We start from the raw sequence: 25,093 nt of genomic DNA, 5'->3' as shown, positions 1-25,093 counted from the left end.
GATTAATAAAGTTAGGATTGAAAAGTCAGATGTCTGTTCTAGCATTCAGAGTAATCTGATTTGGGTAAGATTTCAAATAAGAAAGGAGTAGTGAAAGCAAAAGCCAAGTACTCTTTAAATTGAATTTTGATAAGGTTATGAGAAGTAGTTCATAAGATGGTTATATGTGACAGCTGGAGGCTCAACTCAATGACCCAGCCAATCTTTACAAGTACTTTGCTCCTAATGCATGGTGACAGTAAAAATCAACAGTGAAATCTTGTTTAGATTAAAAAAAATAAATGTATTTTAACAAATGTAATTTGGAGTATGACAAATACGGAACATATTACTCCAGAAATTAGTTAAATATGCATAGAACAATTATTTATGCTTAATTTTCTATGGGAAGGAAATCTCTAGTAAGCAGAATGATAGGGCTGGCAAGATAAGCTCATCACAGAAGTTTTACCTTCAAACTTGAAAAAAGGGGTTGGTTACCCAAAAAGCTTGTATAATTACACTGGCCAGTATCATTAGAAAAAAAATTATTAGGTATTACCTCTTTTATAAGCCTTACTTCATTCTCATCCACAAATCATCACAGCTATGAACATGACTACTCCGATATCCTAAGGAAAACTTCTGTGATTTCAAGTGTTTGCATTTATAACATTTTTTACTAGAAACTGTCTTCATTCATATAATGAATGACATACAAAGTACTACAGTGTTGTTTAAAACAGAAAAAGATGCCACAGTCCTTTTGCAATACCTTTTCTACTCCCTGGTTTGGACAATTTTCATGAAAAAAATACAGAAGTCATTTTTATTTTCAAGTACTTCAGATGACAGATTTGAGAAAAGTGTAAGTGAGGTATTTATGAAATTACTGGTCATTGGTTGTTCATTTACACAGTTACATTGTTTAAGGTTTGGTGATACACTTTTAAGGACTGGGTTAGTGCAGGAGATGCTGGTATCCAATTGCTCTGCGTGTGTCTTAACTTACAACAGGAATATTGCAATTCAAAAGGCTCCTGAGAGAATTTCACTTCTTTCTAATGTTGTCTTGGAAAACTTATTCTTCCTCAAGAAGCTTCCTATACACAACAGCCCTAACACACAAGATCTGAATCAATGAGGATAAATGAAGACAGAACAAATTCTTCCCTCAAAAAGTCCCTGGCCTGCTTTGATGTTCTCCAGACCAGATAATTACCACTGTGAACTCCTTCTCCCATACCCACCCAGTGAGGCAATGAGGTGATTTACAGGGGTGCTTTGTTCTGGGGTAAGCTGGTACAGAGAACAGGAAGTTTTTAGCTTTTACACCTACTAGTAAGTGTATCAGACTTACACAGTTAATCACTGAAAGAGCAAGAGAACCTGCAGATCATATTCAGCTACTTACAGCCCAGGTTTTCTTGTATAATATGTGCTCCCTTGGCAAGGTTTTCTTTCTTTTACTTACAAATACAAGCATTCATAACTCACAGAATATGTTCCTGAGTCAAAAGGAAAATATGCTAATCAAAATTTAAGTAATTCTGTTTATGACTTGCAAAAAATAAATTGGTGGTTTTCTAGGACTGAAGGTAGATATTTTCACATGCACTGCTAATATTGCTTTTATGTATTAGTCCCCAGAGTTCTGCACAAAAATTTTTGATTATCCAATTAGATAGAGCTACTAAAATTCCTTTACATGCAGCAAGTTACTTTCTGAAGCAGCAGTGGTTATATTTTGGATATAGACAAAGCAGAATAGAGTAGTACACCCAAAGGCTTTTTGCCTTTTTGAGACACAGAAATGCACAGAAGTCAAGCTGGCATTTGAACCAGCATGCAGGAGCTGAGGAACAAGCTTATCAAGGTGTTAACTCTTGTCAAGGACAGGCTCCCTCAGAGCACTGGGCTGCTGTGGCAGGAGCCTGCTGACGGCAGCACGGGAGGAAAAGCGAGGAGGTTTGTGGCTGCCTACGTAACCCCATGAGCATTACCTGGCTGCATGTTTCCGCCCTGTGAAGTGGAAACAGGGATCGGGTCCGCCTGCCCTGCCAGCATATTCCCAGCAACTCAAATTACTGAAACGTTTTCTGATGGAAGAAGTCAACAGACATGGAGGGTACGTATCACTGGCTAAACCCATCTTTTTTACAGCCGGCTTACTAATACCAAACTGCTGAACAACTCAGGTAACTGTGGTTTACATGCTGTCGCTTTCCACTACAAGACTGGCAGCTCCACAGAAAAGTCTCACTTTTGCCCAGTTGCCTTCAATGTAATCAACATTTTTAGTATATATTCCTTCCATGTCCTTTCAACAAAAGGTGCCACTGTACAATCCATTACTTGTAAGTGAGGTTACAGAATCCTGACCAGCCAACACAGAACTCACTCCACTCAAAGAGACCATGTTTAGTTACAAGAGACCTTTAAAGGTCATCTAGTGCAACCCCCTGCAATGAGCAGGGGCATCTTTAACTAGATCAAGTTGCTCATAGCCTTGTCCAGCCTGGCCCTGAATGTTCCCAAGGACCCATGTTCCCATCTACCGCCTCTCTGGGTAACCTGTGCCAGTGTTTCACCACCTTCATTGTAAAGAACTTCTGCCCTGCACCTAGTCTGAAACCACCCACCTTTAGTTTAAAATTATTACCCCTGGTCCTGTTGCAGCAGCCCCTATTAAAAAGCTTCTCCCCATCATTCTTATAAGCCCCCTTAAGGTGCTGGAAGGCTGCAATATGATCTCCTGGGAGCCTTCTCTTCTCCAGCCTGCACAAGCCCAGCTCCCTCAGCCTTTCCTCACAGGAGAAGTGCTCCAGGCCTCTGGTCACCTTTGTGACCCTCCTCTGGACTTGCTCCAACAGGCCCATGTCTTTCCTGTGTTATGGGGCCCCTGAGCTGGACACAGCTCTCCAAGTGAGGTCTCAAGAGAGCAGAGTAGAAGGGCAGGATCACCTTCTTTGACCTGCTGGTCACGCTCCTTTTGATGCGGCCCAGGATACGGTTGGCTTTCTGGGCTGCGAGCGCACACTGTTGGCTCATGTTCAGCTTTTCATACACCAGTATCCCCAAGTCCTTTTCCAAAGGGCTGCTCTTAATCCTTCATCTCCCAGCCTGTATAGATAGCACGGCTTGCCCTGACCTGGGTACTGGACCCTGCCTTTGGCAAGCCTCCAGAAGCTCACATGGGCCCACTTCTTGAGCTTGTCCAAGTCCCTCTGGATGGCATCCTGTCCCTCAGGTGTGTCAACCACACCACTCGGCTTGGTGTCATCTGTACACTTAATCCCAGTGTCTGTGTCACTGATGAAGATAATAAACAATACTGATCCCGATACACTTTGCTTCACAATGAGGTGCAACCACGGTCATTTCAGACACCAGCCTGAGTGGACCCATCGGGAGTGAGATTTATGTTACAACATAGAACTCTGTTCTGTCAATTTTTTTCCCATTTTTTAACCTGTAAGCCTCTAGTAGCCTAAGTGTAATTCTCTTTAAAAACTTCCCATATGATTGTTATTGCTTAGCACATAAAACTGCTCTCCTTAATTACCTTTCCCAGGCCACTCAAAAGCAGTCTGCAGGGGTCTTCAGAGGTACACAGACCACAGGTTGAAAACCACCAACTCAAAGAAATCTTAATGGATAAACACGAGATACTGAACTGAAAGAGATTGTCAGTAGTCAGCTCTATTCTTCTCTTGCAGTGGGAAGACAGCAGTTCTCCAACTGGCCTTTCCATTGCAGTATTGTATTAACTTCATGATACAGTGAGCTTAAAATTACAGACCTGATAAAAATCCTTTGATGTTATATTTGCTGTCCAAGATCAATTTATGTCAAAGAGCCCAAGATACTTCTCAAACTCTAGCTTTTTAGTCACAGCAACAAATGAAAAAGCCTTTGAATACGTTATTTGTGGCATGTCACAGGTAGTCTTTTCCCAGCTCCTCTAGTAATTGAACTAACAATTTAATCCGAAAGTGCCATTAGAACTGGAAGGAGGGAAAAAAGATAAACACCCAACTAAAACCCCCACACTTCCTTTTCTGTGGACAAACACCTCATTTAACAATACCAATTGAGATAACTCTTAATTATAATGTCTAAATCATAATGCAGTTCTCCAACCAATTTGATTAATACCATTCTATGAAACATTAAATACCTTATCTTTAGTTCAGATATCTTTAGTATCCTAGCTCCAGCAGTGCTTTACACAACCCGTATGTAGTAAAATGTAAAAATTCCTATATGGAGGTCTTAAATCACGTGTCTACAGCAGTATCAGGCCTAAATTTTGGTTTATATTGTGTTATTATATTATAACCAGACAGCTGTGTCTAAAGTGAGCCTTTGTAACTTACCCCTCCTTGCCAGTAGCAGTTTCCAAGTTACATTTTCAGTGCTGCTTTGCAGTGCAACAGGGAACTGCAGGAACAGCTCTGCTGTCCCCCACTCCCTGCTGCTGCACAGCACCTTGCAAGCACACCCAACAGCAATACAAACGTGAAACAAGCAACCTGTGTCAGACAGCAAAAGCTCCCTGAATCCCAGTCCAGTGCCTTACTTACAGAATTACCTGGTTTTCAACAAGTTTTTCTGAAGTATTTCAAATGAGGCTAAAGCAGAAAGAATTAAGTAGTGAAGACTACTTAACTGTATTGTGTTTATCCCCATGTCCACAACAGACAATGTTTGTCTCAGTAAACACCTGCAATATCCCACTAACCAAGTGGGATACAAATAACAACTACGAAGCCCAAAGTTTCAGACTAGTTTTAATGGCTATATATTCCATATACAGTTGTACAAGTAAACTGTGATGTCAACTCTTTATGGTAAGCTGTTGGTTTAAATTCAAACATGTGCTGTATATTATGAGCCCCCCACTATATTTAGAAACAATTGGCTGGTACAAAAAGATTTCTTCCAAAAATAAAATAAAGCACTTCATATCATTCAGCACTCGCACGTAAGGAAAATTACAGTATTATCACAGTTATCAGAGTCTTGCAGGGCCAAAAAAGATATGAAGTATCAGAATGCAAGTGGATGGAGGGCCATCTGGAGAGAATGGAGATGCAAAAAGAGAGTGGAAAAAAACAGCTGATATTGACTACTAGATAGTAGGAAGTTTGTTGTGAAGCTTATTATGAGTCCTCTCTCTTTTCTTACAGGAACACTAAATCCAAATATCTGTAGAAGTATTAATTTCTCAGTTACTGTTGTCATAATGTTCTTTTGGTTGTGGGCATTACAGAGGCATAATAAAACACAATTTAATTAGTGCAATTAAAATTGACTGATGTTTTTCTGATTCAACTGATTATTCAGTCTGTTTTAAGAAAGAAGTCTGCTGTAGGTGGGTATATATTCCCATCAGGAACTCTTGCTTTACATCGGAAAATTTCCATCTTGATTAAAATAACAAGAGTTTACATTTAACAAAATATAGGAAAGTGAAAGATGAAACTTTAGAGTTTGGCACTCCCTTCAACATGTTATGTCAATATAGCACAGATACCTTAAGTGCTGTATACTGAAGAGTGTTCCACTCCTAAAGACAAATATTTGCAATTTTCAAAAAATAAAAGATCAGTATTCCACAGAAACCTACCAAGCTCCAGAAGTTCAGATTTCTTCACATTTAATTTATACAGCAGCAACCTATGCAGTATGAGCCAACTACAAGAAGTTCTTAGGTTTTGTGCTTGTTTAGCATAATACATTACCTGCTGTCTCCTAAGCTTGATTAGTACAATAAAACCACTGAGGAGAAGTACAGGAGGGAGTTGCATCCAGGCCCTCGGTACTGATTCAGGGATGAACAGGTGATGGAACAACAGAAGCAAACGAACAAAGATTCCTCCCAAATCAAAGAGTGGAAGATCGGAGAGAAATCCAGTTGTTTTCTTGAACATCTTGTGTAACTGCACAACTCTCAGGTTAGACTTTACAATTACCAAGTTCCTATACAAAGAAGTGGGATTTCTGCTTTGAACTGTTGGACTAGTCATCATCATCTTCTTGAGCTGAACTTATTTTAAGAGCAATACTGGAAGGAGTGATGAGGAGAGCAGAGAGGTGGCATGTTTAAGATTAACAGATCTCCAAGTAAGAACTGGAATCCAGAGGTTTATGAATTTGGATTTTGAATAAATTGCAGATTTTATGCCCATCTTCTACATGTTCCTCTTCAAAAACAGAGGCAACACTATTACCAACCTTGCCCAGTAACTGAGAAAATTCTAACTAAAATAGGATATATATCAAGGTCAGTAAAATCAGAAAGAAATCAAATTCCAGAGTTTATAGATCAAACCCACACTCACATCACTATGCCATCCTATCTCTCAGTTCTGTCTCTTCATAAAGAAGACTGAGAAGTTAGACTTCTTATTTTTTGGGGGGGGGGAGTTGCATTCTTTTGATTCTTCTTCCCATCCCTCTGGGAGTAGGGGGAGGGCAAGAAGGGGGGTAGTGAGTGAACGAGCTGGCTGGCTGGGTTTAAACCACGACCCTAACTTTTCATGCTTCTGAACTATTCTCTTATGTTGAAGAAAAAAATCCCATTGAGTGCTCAAGGAAAACAGCTCATTGACAGGTACTGGAGGCATCTTCCCTCATTTCAATGCACATCTAACAAAATTATACCAACCTCTCTTTGCTAGAAAGGGGATGCTCTTTTATCCCTTCAGTTACAAAATACCCGAAAATAGTTCAGTTGGAAGAGGAAAAAAAACAAAAAATACCCAAAAGAAAAACACACATCTGAAATCAAATCATTTATATTTGTGCGAAAAAAGGATCAAAAGGTGAGCTAAAAAAAAAATTTGGGGATAAGTTGGAATGTGACCAATTTGTCACTAGCTCAATGAAACAAGACTAAGCTCTGACTTCTAACGGAAGTCTTAATTTCTCAGCGTTTGAGGGAGGACTCAAGGGCTGTGCTATAAGACCTTGAGCTATGTGAGGGCATTAAAGGGCCTGAAAGCTCACTGCCAGAGAAGACGTAGTCCCCATTTTCTCCCACCAAGCATTCCCACTCCCACATCACTATTCTGGGTAATATTGTGGTTGCACAGTGAAAAGATGCGTGACCGGGCCAGAAGTGAGCTGGCCAGGTAAGCCAGTTCACCAAACGACAGGGCATGCTGATGCAAGGACAGAGCTCAGGTTCTGTATCCCAGACCTCAGCCACCTTCATTTGCATGGATTATTTTTTTTAAGCAGATTAGATATTGAGAGTTACTGAGTTTGCACAGCGACGCTGGGAAGGTGCACCCTGAAGCAGCATGCAGAGCAGTAACAGGCACCACTGCACCAAATGGCTACTTCTGGCAAGGGCTTAAGCAGAGGCGACTCAAGCAGCTGGTGCAGGAGAGGTAGGGTAACTCCCTAAACTTCTCTGTCCCCATTTTAACCTAGACACTGGCCATTTCCTCTTGTTCCTACTGCTCAGCACTGCTCCATCTGCTCAGCTCAACCTTTTGCTACCCCCTTCCTCATCACTGCTTCCTGTCCACACTTTCCACTCTGCTCCTGCCAGCTCTCAAGAAGCTGCTTCACCATCTTTAAACCACACCTGCAAACAAAGGAAGACCTATACAGACAGGTGCTTTAATCACCATGAAAAATTCAAGGGTGTTAATCTTACTCCTTAGCTGCCAAAACTTGACAACTCTGTGGACAAAAGAAGGTACCAAATATTTACAGATGAGATCTCTAAAGAAAAAAAACCAGAACAGCAATTTGTTCCCAAAATCCAGACTGCATTACCACTTGTATAATGTATATCTCTATCCAATTAGAAGAACACTGATACCTAGAAATGAAAGCTGTCAAAAACAATAAGGGAACAGGAGGTGTACTCCACCCATTCTGATATGTTGTTCAGGTGAGACCATCCCTTTTTCAAATTACCATGCCAGCATTTTAGTTTCATAGCTGTTCTGTCATCAGCTCTTTCATTATAACTCAAATCTAAAAATTCAGAAGTGAAAAGCAGTGAGTTACTGAAATGAGGGAGAAAACCTCTACAGACAACAGTTACAAAAGAAAAATCAAACTTCGAAGAAATGGTGTCCCATCATAGTGGGAACTGAGACATTTACTCTCCAGGGAGAAAACAAGAAAGGACACTTACACAAGTTTGTGACACTTGCATTCAAGATATAAGCAAGGGCAGATTAGTTTAAACCAAATGGATTCCTCAAATTCCACATGTAAGAGCAGGACAGAAGACAAGAAAAGGAGGATCCATAATAAAAAGGCAGGAAATTATTACTTTGCCTGGAACTTGCTTCTTATTAAGATTGCTGATGTAGTTAAAGAAATAGAAAATAAATGCAGAAAAAATAATCAAGCGTTTCTCCTTTCATTTACCCCAATTTTCCACCCTTGTAATTACACAGGCTGATGATACAGACATAAGAGTTTGTATTAGTCTATCAGCTTTCAGTCACAAAAAAAAAAAAAAAGCTGCTCTGAAACAACCGATTCAAATTTGTCCAAATAAATATAAAATAGGAGAATTTGTTCAGTCATGGGAAGATAAGATGATTGCCAAATCCCACTGGAACTCACCATCAGCAGATGAGAATACTGTACCAAGTAACTGAACAGTAGCGTAAAGTTAAACATATTTCTAGTTAGGTGATTCCTCAGATAATACTGACGATTTCAAGAAAAAAACACATCCAGGTCACCAACAGATCATAGAAACTTTAAAAATCTTTATGCTGAAGAATAAGTGTGGTAACTCTTAGGCCTACAAAATCAGTATGCTGACGCAGACTTGCCTTTTTATGCTAGTGCTGCAAACTGGCTTTACCCAAAACTCCAGAAGATAACTTAATGGCACAATTATTTTCATCACAGTCAAATCATGGCACCTGAGGGAAGAAGCATTCTTGGAAATTGCTTGTACCTCCTCGACAGTAATAAAGTCCAAAAAATCCATAGCAAAACCACCTCAACTGGCCCAAAGGTCTTTGCACTGCAGAATCAATGCAACCCCTTATTTACAAAAGCACATACAGCCTTCTCAAGGGTGAGGAAGAAATACGCCTTTAAATATGTTTAATATTAAACTGTTAGACTGGAATATATCGGAAGAACTTCATAAACTTTTGTTAGACAAAGTATTTCATATTCAATATTATATCCTTTGAGATCTGCATGTGAATTACTTCACAGATGGATTATATTATCAGCGTAACAGACTAGTCTATTCCACAGAGGTGAAATAACTCCAATACTTTGAACCAAAGGTAGCCTCAGTGGTTTTCTTCAAACCATTATCCCACTGCATACATTGCTCACATACACAAGTTCTTCAGGGCCTGTAAACTTTTAAGAAAAAAATACTATTATCAGCTTTTACTTTCAGATTAATACTGTGGATTTTCTTCTCAGCTTTTCTTTCATCATTCTCCATAATTTGTAATTTGGTCTAGTTTTTTTTTTTTTTTACACAGAATTTACATAAGCACAGACATATATGCTTATCTAGATATAAAAATAATATACAATTTAAACCAATCAAGGTTCAGCATTAGTGTTTTTTCCAGTCCATTTAGTCTGGCACCTCCAACAATCTTGCCAGCGTACACTGGTTTGCTGGTCTATGAACACTTGAAAAGGGAAAACAGAATTTCCAGGGGCAGCCATGAGATTCTGCTGAACTTGCACACATGGGTACCCCAAAAGACCAGCTAGCAGCAACGTGAAATAGCCTCTGTATCAAAACAAAGAACCCAATAGTGTTTAGAAGTTGTTTTGTTTGGTTGGCTGGTGCTTTTGTGTGATTTGTTTTTGGGTTTGAGTTGTTCTACTTACTGACAGGAATATACTCAAAAAACTGAACACTCAAGGGATGAAACAGATAACAGTTCTCTCTGGAGCTGTGGGGCACTGCTTATAAATAATAATTTATGGGTAAAATCCTAACCACCTGAACTAATTTCTTACCAAATAAAATTACAGGACACACATTGAAGGATAACTGGTTATGCAAAGACAGTAAGAAAATAAGTAAAGAGTTAGTCTCTTCCTACTACTCTTAGGCATTTAAACAAATACTAAGAAAAAAGTCAATTTCACTTTAGTGTGCCAGCAGTAACTGACTTAACCTGGACTCTCTGCCAAGTTAGAATATTGTATCAAACCACTTCAAGCTGATAGTAGTTTTCATTAATATCCCTCTCCACTCAGGTATATCGAACCATAAATTAAAATGAGGCAGCAAGGCAGGGTTTGAAAGCACAGAAGAGCCTGTGACAGGGGTGACCCAGCAGGTAACTCAGCAGGACTTTCCCTGCCTCTTCCCCTTCAAGGGAGGAAGGGCAGGAAATTTCAAAGGAATGTGTTCATACCAAACACAGCTATGAGTTATGATTTAAAGCAAAGTCGCATGCCCACAGAGTAAGGCCAGCAGAGTAAACCTGGCAGTGAACCAGTAATACACACAAAACGAATTCCTTCTCCACAAGAAGCTGGACACTGTAACTCAGCATCCTTCAACACTGTTGCTGGCCATCACCATTTAGTCACGCACGGAGGTTGTACCATAACTGTTTGTCATTTAAGTATTCCTACGTTTGACTATAAATAATGTAGATGGCATTTGTGGAACATGATTACTGAACAGGACTCGAAACTTCAGCCCACACAGTAGCTGTGGGTAAATCAGAAGTTATGTATAACAACACACCCAGGATAGCCTATTTTTGGAAGGGAAAACTACGCTTGCTCTGTCACTAACACAGCTCTCTGAAAATAATGATACATAAGAGCAACAGCATAGCATTAGACCCCCCAGTGGCCTGTCTAACCTGATATCCCCTCCCTGACAGAAGACTGTGGAAAGGTACAAGAATGGGACATGCACGTAGTAGATGCTCCTGGTAACAAATCCTCAGGCACTTATTTACAGCACAGATCTGCTGAGCCAAATGTGGTGCCCTCATGTTTATCAAATGATGGTGCATTTTTCTGCACAACATCTCAGCCATCAGCATCTTACTGTGTGGTTCTGAGCTCCCCACCTGGTAATGTGCTGAATACCTGACAAGAATTAAAGGAAACAAAACAGGCGACAACCACATTTAACTTCTTCATGCACCCAGATCACTCACAATTCTAGAGGCTCTCACCATCTCTCTTGTAGCCTTGCCCCAAAAATCACCCACTTCTGTGCTTTTTCAAGTGCTACTGTATTTTCTGAGGCCTGAGGAAGAGACCCAGAACTGCACAGCACTTGCCACACTGACATACTACACATACATGTAGCAACATAGATCACAGACTTTTTTAGGTTGGAAAAGACCCTCAAGATCATCACGTCTGACCGTTAACGTAACACTGCTAAGGCCAACACTAAATCATGTCCTTAGGCACCACATCTACACATCTTCTAAACACCTCCAGGGATAGGAACTCCATCACTTCCCTGGGCAGCCTGTTCCTGGGCTTGACAACACTTCCAGTGAAAAAAATTTTCCTCATATCAACCTAAATCTTCCCAGCCCTATCTCAACTTACACAGCTTACGATCAAGTGACTGACATTCCTGTTTTATTTCTGATTATTTAGTTTCATTACCATCAAGCTCTTGCAATTCAGCTTTGAGTATGTTAACAGCAGCACAAACTTCGCCATCTGATTTTTCACACCTCTCCAGATCATTTATGAGTATTTTGGAGAGCACAAGCCCAACACAGATGCCTCCACTGCAGAAACAAGCAAGCTACTCCTTGCTTGTGGCCAATTACCCTGCTACAGCAGAACCCACCTTCCCGCCCGATGGCCATGAAGCTCTTCCAAAAGCCTTTGCTGAAGAATGTTTCAAGAGGTGGCCTCAAACACCAAGCACACTGCCCCAGTGCTACAGTGGTTCTTACGACATCTATCAAACTGCACTTAAGCCAGCACCTCCCTGCTAAGAAGGTCCTAATAACCATGTCTAGTTTTCAGCTATTAACCTAAACAAGCTGAATTGTCAATCATCAGCTCTGTCTCCAAGCCAAAATAATTTGCAGTTTTCCACACAAAAAAAGAAATAACAAGGCGTAGAACCGACATAGCAATTTCTTTCAAGTTAAAAGCAAAAGAACTTCGCTTTCCTTCCAACATATCTAAAAACAAAACAGTAATTTGGTTAACCACAAGTATTACAGCCTTCCCATGATAAGGCTAGCTTCAAATCACCAAAAAATAATTACTAAGATGGCTTCTGTTGATGTAAAAGTAGAGAGTGATTTCCATTTTACTGACTATATTCATTTTGTTGATACATTTTACACAAACAAAAACAGACCAGTCATTTAAATAACTGTTCTTCAGTGAACAGTTTTCTGCCAACTGACATGAAGGGAAAACCACAACGCAGACAGGAGAGCTGCAAATTCTGTATTCAGCCTGAAGTGCAGGGGTTCCACACATCTGCATTTTCCCCAGGGGCTGGGGAGGAGCTGAGTTTTCATTGACTTGAACAATATTTATTTCATCCAAAGAGTGTTCAAGGGGGAAATGCCTGCCTGTCAAGACTTTCATTGCTACAGTCAGGTCTCAAGCTAATTACTTAATGGGAAAGTATGTTAACAATAACTTTTACCAAATAAAACCTTAACTGAGGTAGGCTAACAGAGACATTACTTGGCTAGCTACAACTGTCTGAATTACCGATTTTAATCAAATAACTTGAGTTATCATGTGGTTTTCCTCTAATTATTTAGTTTCGGCACTTACCTTTGTTCAAGCTATCCATCTGCAGTTCAGAACGTTGGAATAGGTTGCACAGCTCATTTAAAGGTTGAGCTGCCTATGTTTTATTTCTTCACTGATTAAAGGGAAATGTCCCAAGAACGTTTAACAAGCCTGTCCATTCTACAAGGAAACCTTCTCCTCCCAAATCACCTCTTGCTGCCAAAAACCAGGTTTACTGGATGGTCAGATGAAAACAAGGAATTAATGCCAGTGAAGAACAGCACAGCTTTAGGGCACAGCCAGTCCCAAGTCTTCTCTTTCCACACAGCCCCCCATCACTGGCTGTGTAAGATCTCGTTGACACCATTTTAGAGGTCTTCTGTTACCATTTCTACAATTTTCCTTCAAGCTTTTCCTGCTAGATGTGTTTCAGGGTAAAAACAACATCTTGTACTACATTTTCTGAACCTCAGTCTTCCTGTACTGATCTCTCCATGCTGACATTACCCCCTTTCTAAATACCTACTCATCCTCCTGGGTTTTTTTTTTTGTGTAGTTTTGAATTTGCTCCTTTTTTCATCCTGCGTACCCACACAGCTGGTAACACAAGAGGCATTGTCAAGGACTGCTCTCTCAAGGAGGAACACACAACTCCACATGCATGCGAGAACTGTAATTTAGGTTCTCCAAACAAAGCCTGTGCTGGAGGTGGGGGGAGAAGAAGGGCCAACACAGGTATAAAATTTCACACCAGTTGTGAGGGGGGCTGGGGAGAGAAAGACTGTCTTTGCGCCTTCAAGAGAGAGAGCTTCCTCCTCCCTCACAGGAAGACAGTGTCCTTCCCCTTGCCCAGCTCAGTCCCTGACCTCCCTTCCCCAGAGCTTCCCAACCCTATGGCACCTCCAGCACTCCCCCCTCCTGTTTTCCAGGGGGAATGTGGAAGCCTCTCCCAGCTGCTGAGCTGCTCCATGTAGCACTCCTTGTCAGCTGCCTTTCTGCAGCACATCCATCTGATTCCCAGAGTCAGCTCACGCTGTGCGGCGCGGCTAACAGGAGCAGCCGGCAGGCAGCAGTGGAGGGGACTGCCGAGCAGCTGCTTCCCGCACAGGCCTGGGACGCTGCCTGGGACAGCTGTTTTTATGATTTATTAAGCTTATTGTAGCATCGTATCATTATGACTGCATTCCAACAATTGTCTCCAAATATTTATGGGCAGAGCTACTTGGCATTAATTACTGACTGGGTTAAAAAAAATAATGAACTTAAAACTCTGATATCTTGACCACCTATTCATCCAGTACCAAAACCTCTGAATGATGACTAATAGAGCCAGAGACAAGCAATGGCAAACGTGAAGATCCCAGAAGACACTTTCTCAGCTGTAGCTTAACATACTAGCATGCAGTCAAACCTGCTAAGCTGGAGAGGATCACTTTTAGCTTTTAATTGAAAAATGATGTGGAAGCAATATGTTTTCCTCATAATCCAGAAGACCAGAGACTCAGGAAAATAAAACTTCTACCCTATTTGAGATTTCATTTAAGCCTCAAGATTTGATTTCAGACCATGATTCACATCTGCTGTCTTCTCCTTGCATAAACTGTTGCCCCATCACTTCTCAGTTGCATTACTTAGTGCTGAAATTTTTTCACATGTTAAAATCTCAGCTCTAACTTAAAACCACAAAACATTCCCTTAGGATTTAAAGAAAACCCTCAGCTTGGCCAAAACAAACACATTATAACACACACTTCTTCCTCCAAGTTGCAAATACAAAAATTAATAGTTTAAATGACAATTCTCACACATGCTTTCCATTTTCCCCTCAAAGGAAACAACATGAAAAAAAAGCCCAGCTATTCAGCTTGTCTTGTTGCTGTATCACATTTTGGTCTCTCCATAATGTTATCCTGTAAAAATTACTGTAAGAACATTAGCAAGCTACCTGAACTTCATTCTACCTTCAGCTTTTGTGCACCAAGCAAGCCATATAACTAGCAACAAACAGGGGAGTCAAACAAGAACATAATGAAATGCATTTACAGTAATATAAAACATTTTCTACTCATTGGAAGTAGCTTACCTGAAGGACAGGCACTTTTTGTGGTGTGTTTTGTGGTGACTGGTGAAGCTGTGCCCAAGGCTGATGATGAGGATGTGGGGGTGGTGAAGACTGATGATGCATCCCTGGATGAGGCTGCATGGGAGGACAGGTTGGCATTTGCTGTTGAAAAGACTGCTGTTGACTAGGGAGCTGCTGGCCAGATATTAGTCGCTCTTGTATTGCTTGTGGATCTGCAAGGCCAACACCTGGACAACCATTTGGTCTCATGTGCCCACCCATCTCCCGTGGTGTTGAAGACATACCCATAAACGGACGATTCTGTTGCATGTTTCGGGGGCCCATATTCCTTTGTCCAATTCCCATGGCACCAGGGGGCTGGTGTGACGGCTGAGGATGGGGTATATTTGGATAACTGCCAACTTCCATTGGTATTCCAGCACTACCAGGTCTAACCTGTGGAGGAGGTGTACCTGCTGGATTACTCATTGCTTTCATAGGTGACATGGGAGGTGGAGAGGCATAAGTTCCCTGAGGCTGTGAAGGGTGCATAGTTTGCGTGTTCATTTGGTTAAGTGAGCCACTAGGGTGGATGGGCTGCTGGTGCATTAGTCCTTGACCACTGTTTGATGGAAATCCGACAGCATTTGGGTATCTTGGTACAGATTGATTCATTGGAGTGTTATTTGTAAGGCCTAAATTCTGATTCATCCCTGTATTATTAACTAATCCCTGATTAAGGTTACTGTAAGGATATCGAGAATACTGCCCTGAGTTGTTTATAGTAGGTGAGGGTACCGTCTGGCTCCGAGAACTAAAATTAAGTGTTTGCGGCCTAACAGCACCCTGCTGGGGAGGATTAGGGGAGAATCTGGGACTGTGGGCTACCGATTCTCCATGGAGAGCAGCGGGGGGATGGTGGTGAAATTGCTGGACTGAGTGTCGCAAAGAAGGTGCCATACTGGGATTCTGCTGGGGCACATGAGACAAGTGGCCAGGTCCTGAGGTGGCAATGAAAGGGTTTCCCTGATTGAGGCCTTCTTGGCCTTGAGAAAACTGGTTCATCCTCTGCTGTTGCTGCTGCCCGTGCTGCTGCATTGAAAAATCACCGCGAGCCATATAGTTTCCCATCTGCTGCATGTGCTGAGGATGGCCCTGCCCAGGGGGGCCGGAGGGTGCCTGTGGTGGCTGTGTCGGTTGTGGTTGCTGCTGCTGTTGCTGCTGGTATGGTGCTCGTATCTGGTCTGGCACTTGAACTGCCCGTGGGCCCCACATGGAGCCACTGTCTACGAAGGGTTGCCCGTGTCTTTCGTTCTGCATGCTGGGATAGACTCCCATCTGACCACCAGCACCACTGCCGTGAGAAACCTGAGGAACTGGAGGGTTGTGATACTGTGAATGAGGAGATGCTATACCATTCCCAGGGGCATTGCTTATCATCCTGTTCGGCTGATCCATCAGGTGCATTTTCTGCTGTTCGTATTGATTATAGTGATCAAAATGGGTCAACTTGGCTTGATTTTGATTTGCAGGGGGATGATGAAGAGATGACTGTAAAGAGGGAAATCCTTGATCCATGGGCATTTGCTGCCCCATAGGATTCACTGTATTTTCAGGATACCCACATTCTCCAAGACCTTCCAACCCTTCACTGAAAATATTCCCATCTTCTCCAAACAGACTCATCATTCCTGGATCTGCCATCTTTTTTTCAGCACACAGCTCCTCGGAGCTACAACTAGAATGCTAGTCTGTGCTTCACCTCGGTGAGGTGTTTTGTCCTCAAAGCCTTTAATCCTCAACTAATCTCCTTCATGTCATTCCATATTTCCTTAATTCTTTTGGACCACGCAGTGTCAGGCAAAGTCTGGTTACTGCTCCTAGAAAGGGGGGGAAGGGAGAGAAAGAGAGAAAGACATTGAAATAAATAACATGAGGCAATATATAAAACCCATACTTGGCTATTTTTTAGAAAATACTAGCTAGTTTCAGCCCCTGAAATACATCTTAAAAATCTGTTTCACTTTACAAAGGATTCATTAGCTTTATCAGAAGCTTTATTGTGATAGAGAGTTAGGAAGCAAGCAAAACACTAGCCTTAACCTTAAATTAATCCATTCACTACACTTCCTAGTGCTCCTTTCTTGGGTAGAACAGAACAAAAGAACACAACATGCAGCAGCAGCAGCTGCCACAGCAGGTAGGCAGATGTATGAATATAGCCAAGCAGCCCATCTGCTGAACTAAAGCCCTGAAAACGCTCCAGTTACCAACAGCATGTCCTTAACCTTATTCCCCTGAGCTGCGTAATCAGATGAGCAAGCAGAAGCACCAAGTCCTATGACGGACTAAAGTTAGTTATACGGACAACAGTTTTTTCAAATGCACACAAATGACCCTTTAAAACACACCAAACTCCGAGACTTAGCATTTAGAAAATATTATTACTTTTTTAAACACAAAATTTATCTCAGTTCAGTGAAGCTGTAAACCAAAAAAGATGCTGCTTCTTCTCATTTCAGTAAAACTATATGCTCAATTTGTGTAAGTAAACTAAATACAAAAGCTTCGCTCTGTGATGGGGGAGCTTTCTCAATCCATACCCTAATTTCTCTCATGATAGTAACAGGGAACACTATCACTGGAGCCTATTATTCATCTTCAGGCAATCACGCTAACTGCAACTAGAGCACTTACGAAGACATCACTGAAGTTTTGTTCTGTCCAGAAGTATAACTTTGAAGGAGAATTAGTAATAGTCAAGGAAGCCTGTCCATGTAGCAAATAAACACTGGTTTTCCATCTCTGTCGCAATTTAGTAGCGACTACTTACAGATACCAATTTTTCTTTAATCGGTGACCAAAGAGAAGATTTACAAGTGTGTACTTTCCTATCTCGCATTTTGTTGCAGAGGACAGACGCTTTCAGTCACTTTGGGTGCAAAATGCCAGGCCAGACTATTTTAACCAAAGGCAATTTGTACCAGACAAGTTTTCGGGAGAAAATATCAGCACATTTATTACTCTTCTTGTAGCCATTGTCAAGAGGACCTTCTACAGCATGAAGCAGAGGGCAAGAGGAAAAGCACAAGCATTTATCACTCCTCTTAAAATAGCATTTGAGTGTCACCTTTAAAACCACAGTCTTAAATCTCTTCAGTGCTCAGCTGAGAGATATTAACACTTACATTTCTAAATCACTTGGGGGTAAATTCCTGAGCCATCTTCCTATCTCTAATACCTGTTTCTTTTTATTTCATTGTCTTTACATTAAGCAGAAGCCACCTGTAATATTAAAGCACACCATAAGAAAGTTCAACAAGAAGGTTGAAAAGGAATCTCTTTCACCAAAACAAGCTTTTAGTATCAAGACTGCTCCAGAGCAGACCACTCTGTTGTGGTGAAGATTCCCCCAGTCACTAAAGATTGCTCAAGGACTTCTGCCACTGCTACCCCTGCTGAGGCCTGCTGCCATCAGGAGCTCACAAAGCTGGACATCAGCGTGTACAGAGATTCTCCATCTAATCGGACTCTTTGCTTGGAAATGCTGAAAAGCATAGTGTAGATACTGTTACCTCTCAACCACTGATGTAATCTGGGCAGCATCACACCTGAGCCAAGTAGAGGATCTCGCTCATCAGCTAACCTATTTACAGCCACAGAATTATGAACAGGCAGGAATTTTCACATATTTCATTACATAAATCAAGCCTACTGAAAGAACCATTTCTGAAGACAAGCATGCTCTACTCTCTCAAAGCATTAATCAATCTTTGCCATAAAAGTACCAGAAATCTACATAGAAGAATTCTCTTTGCTACCTGCTATAGACAAGCTAACACAGCATCTCCAGAAACAAGGTTGCAAGCATTAAGCACAGATTTGAATAGTACTGCTTTGTTTAGTGTTTTTCAGCTGACAGGCTTCCAATAAAATTCAGGTGAGAGTCAGTCACCAATAACACCAGTAACAGTAGCTCGGACCTGCTACTATAACCAGAGAAATTAAAATAGGGTAAGGGCTTTGTTTAATTAAACCCACCTTATTTCTGCCCAGCTGACTCCATCCCAATTTGCAGGTCTGGGGTAGGGACTGTCTCTTGCAATGAAGGAGATGTGCTGTGGAACCTAGCACTCACCTGACTTGCTGAGCACATGCTCTTTCAAAAGAAAAGTAACCTCCAAGTTCCTGATGCAGTTTGTATGCAAACAAACCCATCATCTAAACTTACAGTGAAAAAAACTGTTTGCCACTTTGTATTATTTTAGTTCTGCATTTTTATCTGAAGTGTGAAATTACTTCATGTTTGAGCATACTAAGTTGTCTCGAAATTGTAGTACTAGTTCTCCAGATTTAAGTTTAGCCTTCAATTTAATAACCACAGCCCTTCACAGTCACAGTGCTCTCACCATCTTCTTCTACTTCCCCAATTAAAAGTCACATCTCTGATGCGATATATGGCTAACAGCATATAGTGAAGAATGAGAGACAGTAGCAGCTACAGACTGGTCCAAATAAATTAAATAACATTTTAATAAGAAAACAGTCAATACTGGAATTACCTAATAGGCTCTCAACCTTCTACGCTAACAGGACAGATGTCCTTCAAACAGCTGAGCAAGTAATGAGAGTCACAGCCTCATTTTAAGTTGCAATCATTTCTTTGCTTTTTTCACTATAAGCAATGTATTTTTCTCTGCTTAAATCCTAGCTGGTCAAAAAGAAAAAGAACCCAAACACAAACACCCCCCAAAAAGCCTCCCCCCACAAAGGTAGGACCTGCACTGACCTGTAATTCTAGCTAAAATATTCACCAAGTGCCACTGTTCACTTCCTCATGAAAGCAGACAACACAAACAGCAAGACTGACCATGAAAAACTCAGCTAAAAGTCTGGGTTTTTTTTTATTGAATAGTTTAAAAATACAAGGGTGTTCATTTTCTTTTCTATCACGTAAGTTAAAACCATCAGACATTCATGAAGCAGTGACTACCTTCCAGGTAAAAAGGAAAGGATATTTGAACCCTTAGAAAGGCAGATTGCTGAATGTAAGTGTGATTTCAAGTGTGAATGCATGAAGAGAAAGCAAGTTTGTTTTTTAATCATCTTACAGAAACCATACAGATATTGCAATAAAAGCATATAACTTTTCTGCTCCTGAACATAAAAGATTGCATCTGCAAGACTGAACTGAAGAGTCAGTTGAATATACTTCCTTGCGACTGCCTAGATAACCTATTTCTGTTTGGTATGATCCCAACTACCAGTACACAGTCAATTGCTTAACAACCCTGTTCTCTTAAGAAACAAAGCTTATATGTTTACTCTGGTCTGCAACATTCCAGTCCTAAAAAGCTAGATCTCAAATTTAAGTAGTAGTTAACCATTGCCCAACTTAGTATTTCAGAGCTACATGAACTCGGTAGCCTTGAGCAGCTTCTCACTTTTATGAGTGGAACAAAACTGCCTGCTGCACACATATAACCGGATCTAGGGCTGCAAACACTAAAACCTGAACTTCATTAGCCTTGTTCCCAAAGCAGCAGAACCAGGCAGTCAAGTTCAGGAAGCAGCAAGGGCAGCACACAGATGCATCTGTGCTCCACACATTCTGCTGTTCAGAGGAAGTTTCTGTAAATCAACAGGTTGCCTGATACAGCTATTGATCCTTCTATACAAGAAATTTAGCAGCATTTCTTGATGGCCATGGGGCAAGTATGTGGAAACAAAACGTAAGAGGGCAGCTAATACTGACTGCTTCAAGGTTTGAAGTGAGATGTGTCATGCAGAGCTGATATTTTTACAGCTATCAGTTGATATCTCAAACAAATCTCTTTCAGTTCTCATATATGTTATATAATGGAACTATGCACCTAAACCACAATACAATAAACACGGCAAATACCATGCTATTTTGAAGAACTAGGCTAAAAGGACCTCTCTAAAAAACAAAGCCATGGTAAAGGTCATTTTGAGACTGCAGCCTCTAAATGTAGGATTAAACATTAGGCTACTAAATCTGCATTTAAATATTGCATATTTAAACTGCTTTTCAAAACTGCTAAGCTCCTGCTGGCTGTTGGGGTAGAAAATTAAGCATTTGCCACATGGAAGTAGGTGACACAAGTGACAGCAATTAAAGTCACATTCTCATTTTACAAATAAAGTTGGAGGGAAACTTCCACCAAAATCTTAATAAGCACATGTAAAACCCTGACAACACACAAAAAGTCACGACAAGACATTCAAATTGGGGAAGATAGCTGACAAGACTTGTACCTTTCAGCTCACCTACCTACTGAGTGAACAGCACTGCTGATGCCAGGACAGTTATGCAAGTGCTTGACAGTGTCCGTGGGAAGCACACCTAGTCACCTGTGTGCTTAATGCTAAGCTCTCACTGCTGTCACACACAACTCTTCATACGCAGTATGCTCCTCCTGCATATAGATTATAAAAGATCACAAAGGAGCAGAGATCTATAAAGTGACTGCAACATGATTTCTGACTAACTTTCACAGAAACTTGGTTATCTGAATGCTCAAAGAATTTTTTCTTTATATATTTTCCTAGTATACACTTCACACAGTGTAGCTGTGTTAAAAAGTTAAGTCTGTATAGTTCCCACCAAATCAAAGGATGGCAGGAATATCACCCTCCCACTACCAAGGAAGGGAGACAGGACTTGCAGGGTTAGAAAAATGACCTCACACACTGGAGGAATATTCTACTCTAGGTGGAAGAGTCAGCAAATATTGTGGAAGCATTTCTGAAAAGTTTAATTTCACATGCACCTCGGTAAAATTCAATTGGTTCTTTAGAGAAACACACCCTTACAGAAATTTGCTGTGGCAAATTTAAGGCAGTCAGTATCTCTTGTTAAACTAGGAATTGGGAGAGGAGGGTGGGAGAGAAAACCTGACATGTTTTTCCTCAAAAGTCACTTGCATGTGTGCAGTCAGCTGAACGCCATGAATGCTATTCAGTACATCTTTTGGGCAAGAAAACCACAAAATCGTTAAGCTTCCCATGCAACAGTTAAGCAGAAGCCAGATTGCATTTTATTTCCTTTAATGCATGGTGTACTTTGGCAAAGAACAGGCTTTTACAGAGGCAACTGAGGGCACAACAGCCTTCGAATATTTGGCAGCTTGTTGCTGTCAAGCAGCTGATACAGGAATGACCAGCTAGAGTTCAGCCTGTGCCACACATTTGGAAACAATATCCTACGTCATTCAAGTTCACAGGAGCTCTGATACAAGACCACAACAGCATCACACAGGAGTAACGCTGATGCAAACCCACCGAGCCTCCCTGTTACATCATATGCTCCTGTTGCGAATACATTCTGTGTTTGCCATACCCATACCAGTTGGGCTGCAAACTCTTTTCCTAACATGGGGCACTGCTAATTTTAAGCCAGCACCTACTACATTAAGAAAGAAGCCTCAGTGTGTCTTCTCTTTCCAGTCAGAAGAAAAAGAGGAAATAACCATTTATTAGAACTGTATACCTGAAGGTTTTTAAATGAGGTGACCAGAGGAATAATAAAAGAAAATGTATTTTGCATTTAAGTACATTACAAACATGAGGTGAGAGGAGAGGGGACAAGCGTAAGCCAGAAACACTACAGGTTTAGTGTAATGTAGCCTGGAATTTTAAGAGGCCTTTTTTGGTCATATGACCACCCTCTGTCCCAACAGAAGTTTAAAATACAGATGTGAGGAGGTTTATCTAAAAATAGCCCTAGATAAGCAAGAGAAACAATGGCAGTCGCAAGAATATTTCAGGAATACTCTTTAAAATATTTGATAGCAACGTTATCTTGCAAACAGCTCTATAAAGGGGAGCAGCAGCACGCTTAACAAACCCCTGAATAAGGTTTGAACATTACAAGCGCAGCACATACAGACGGGTTTGGTGGGCCGGGAGCGCTCCGTGGCCGCGGTGCCACATCGACGGCTAGGCGAACAAAAAGCCTCGGCAAGGCCAGGGGGGAGGTGGTGCCAGGGAGAAGACTTACATTGTTGCCATCAGTCACCAAGAAATCTCCCCGCAATTACATTCTCTTACAAAGCTGACACTAAACCGGCCCGGGAATTCAAGAGGTGGGGCCAGAGGAGACCCGCTGAGGCGCTGAAAAAACACCCCGCGCAACTGATTACTCTTGTTAAGGGCCAAGCTTTTTGTGCACCTACTGCAGTTGTCACTGATTAACCAACTGATCTGGCAATTTCCTACGTTCTTTTGCATTTAAAAAGGATCTGAGAGGCCGAGAGTCATCCCTTTCGTATTCCGGGGGTGCGTGTGTGCGTGTGAAGCGAGAGGCTGCGGCCCGTCCGGGCCGGCTGTGGTGCGGAGGGGCCACGTCTCCAGCAGGCCCCTCTGCCGCCCTCCCCCAGCCCGGGCCTGCCAGGCCCGCAGCTGAATATAATTTATCTGTTCGCTCTGCCGGGCTCCCGGCACATGCGATTGGGAGGGAAACGTATCCATCATGAATAAACTTGAGCACAAAGACAGGCTGAGTGTCACAGGATACAAAAGGGCAGAGGTCGGCGCGGCGAACGGGAGGGTTTGCGCAGGGCTGGGCCCGCATGGCCGCCTCATGCAACCTCCACACCACAGCCCTGCCAGGGTGTCACGTCCCCTGAAGTAAACAACGATCCGCACGGTCCAAGTCATAAAAAAACCCGCTGTAAACAGCAAAATAATCAGCGGGGTGACATAGTTCTATGTAAAACCGGGCCTTTCCTCTCCCTTACACTGAAAGCAGCTCGCAGTGTTTACACCCAGAAACCTGGGAATTGTAAAAATTCACGAGGTGGATACTCAAGTGTTTCCCAGGGTTTCCGAACATGTGATTTTCACCGAAATGTATTTTTTTATCACGGGCAGGTTTTAAGACTTAATCATATCCCAAAAGGCTATTTCCAGCTATAGAATTATGAGCACTTTAAAGCAGCCAGACCCTGTATTTTACCTGTTATAAGGCCAATACAATCATGTTTCATTCATAGTTTATGAAGTCTGAAAAACCACTTGATGAAATTACAGTCTACCAATACTACACATGGTATATTTGTCCACGTATATTCTATAATCATTTCAATTTATGACTTGTACTTAAGAGTCATTTTCCTGTACATGTGTTCTTCATAAATACTGGTAGATCACAGTCTATGCTTGTACAGGAACCACATATCCACACTCATTTCTGTGAAGATAAATACACCTTATACATCCAAAGTGAAAAGCCAGGGTTTTCACAGAACTGAAGAGAACAGACTTCAGGGTTGTGGAATAAAACGGTAGTTCTCCCTTGCACTCTTTACATGTGGCAAGATGAATCATCCTACCCCTGAACTTAAGCCCTTACTCAACTTCCACCATTGATGGTAATTTTTGCCCACTACATTTAAGCATATGGCCTTGAACCTTTCAGCAAAGGAAAAAAAGATTACATATTACAATAGGAAAGTATTAGTATTAGTCCACCATAAAGAAAAAAAGGTTTGGGGAAGGAGGGTGTGGAGAAGGCCAGTATGTAGCACACCTCAATGCAGTAGATGGAGTGAACAGACTTCAGGAACCTACATTTACTGCCTGGGTGCAGGAATATCCCTCAGAATATGGGGGGACAGCTGCTACACAGGACAGATACCCAAAAAAGACCTTCCACAACTACTCTTTATTGGATTACCTACATTTGAGGGGGTTTGTTTGTTTGAACAAAATTAAGATATGCATCTTGAATATCCTGCTGTTTTTTTGAAGGGTATGCCAAAAAAGGTGGTTTGTTCTTGGTCTGTGGAATGGAAGCAGGCTCTTGAATGTATAAATGGGGGGAGGGGGAGGTGTGTTTGATTAGTATAATGCCAGGCTCACAGTGGATCAGTGCTTATTCAGACCACAACATAAATGACTACACCAAACTATTTTCTGTAATGGAGAATGCCAAACAAAACGAGTCTGGAGCTCTCAACAGCTCCCAGTGTGTAAGACTAAGATATTCAGGATAGTTGCTCAAGAGATCAAGATGTTGCTCTCATGAGACCTCACGTGGAGTAGTGCGTACAGTTCTGGTGTCCTCAGCATAAAAAGAACATGGAACTATTGGAACAAGTTCACAGAGGAGGACCATGAGGATGATCAGGGGTTTGGAGCACCTCCCGTATGAAGACAGGCTGAGAAAGTTGGGGCTGTTCAGCCTGGAGAAGAAAAGGCTGCGTGGAGACCTCATAGCAGCCTTCCAGTATCTGAAGGGCGCCTATAGGGATGCTGGGGAGGGACTCTTCGTTAGGGACTGTAGTGACAGGGCAAGGGGTAACG

General features: G+C 41.6%; 1 protein-coding gene across 7 annotated transcripts in view; it reads right to left on the bottom strand.

The window, feature by feature from the left end:
* The window catches only part of CHD7 (chromodomain helicase DNA binding protein 7), a 133,338-nt gene that overhangs the window by 74,622 nt on the left and 33,623 nt on the right, over window positions 1-25,093 (bottom strand). For 6 of the 7 annotated variants that reach the window (XM_057426244.1, XM_057426242.1, XM_057426248.1 and 3 more), the window contains one exon: window positions 14,786-16,644. In XM_057426244.1, the coding sequence (XP_057282227.1) occupies window positions 14,786-16,468 (1,683 nt within the window). In that variant the 5' untranslated portion in view covers window positions 16,469-16,644. Of the gene's footprint in view, window positions 1-14,785; window positions 16,645-22,673; window positions 22,848-25,093 lie in introns of those variants that run through there. The other variant, XM_057426245.1, reaches the window with a different exon arrangement.

The sequence above is a fragment of the Pezoporus wallicus genome, unplaced genomic scaffold (genome assembly GCF_028554395.1).
Source record: "Pezoporus wallicus isolate ANWC-B61680 ecotype Strahan unplaced genomic scaffold, APGP_CSIRO_Pwel_v1 contig_4131, whole genome shotgun sequence".
Taxonomy (NCBI): Eukaryota; Metazoa; Chordata; class Aves; order Psittaciformes; family Psittacidae; genus Pezoporus; species Pezoporus wallicus.
Note: the sequence above shows the minus strand (reverse complement) of the source record. Positions and strands in the feature narration are given on the sequence as shown.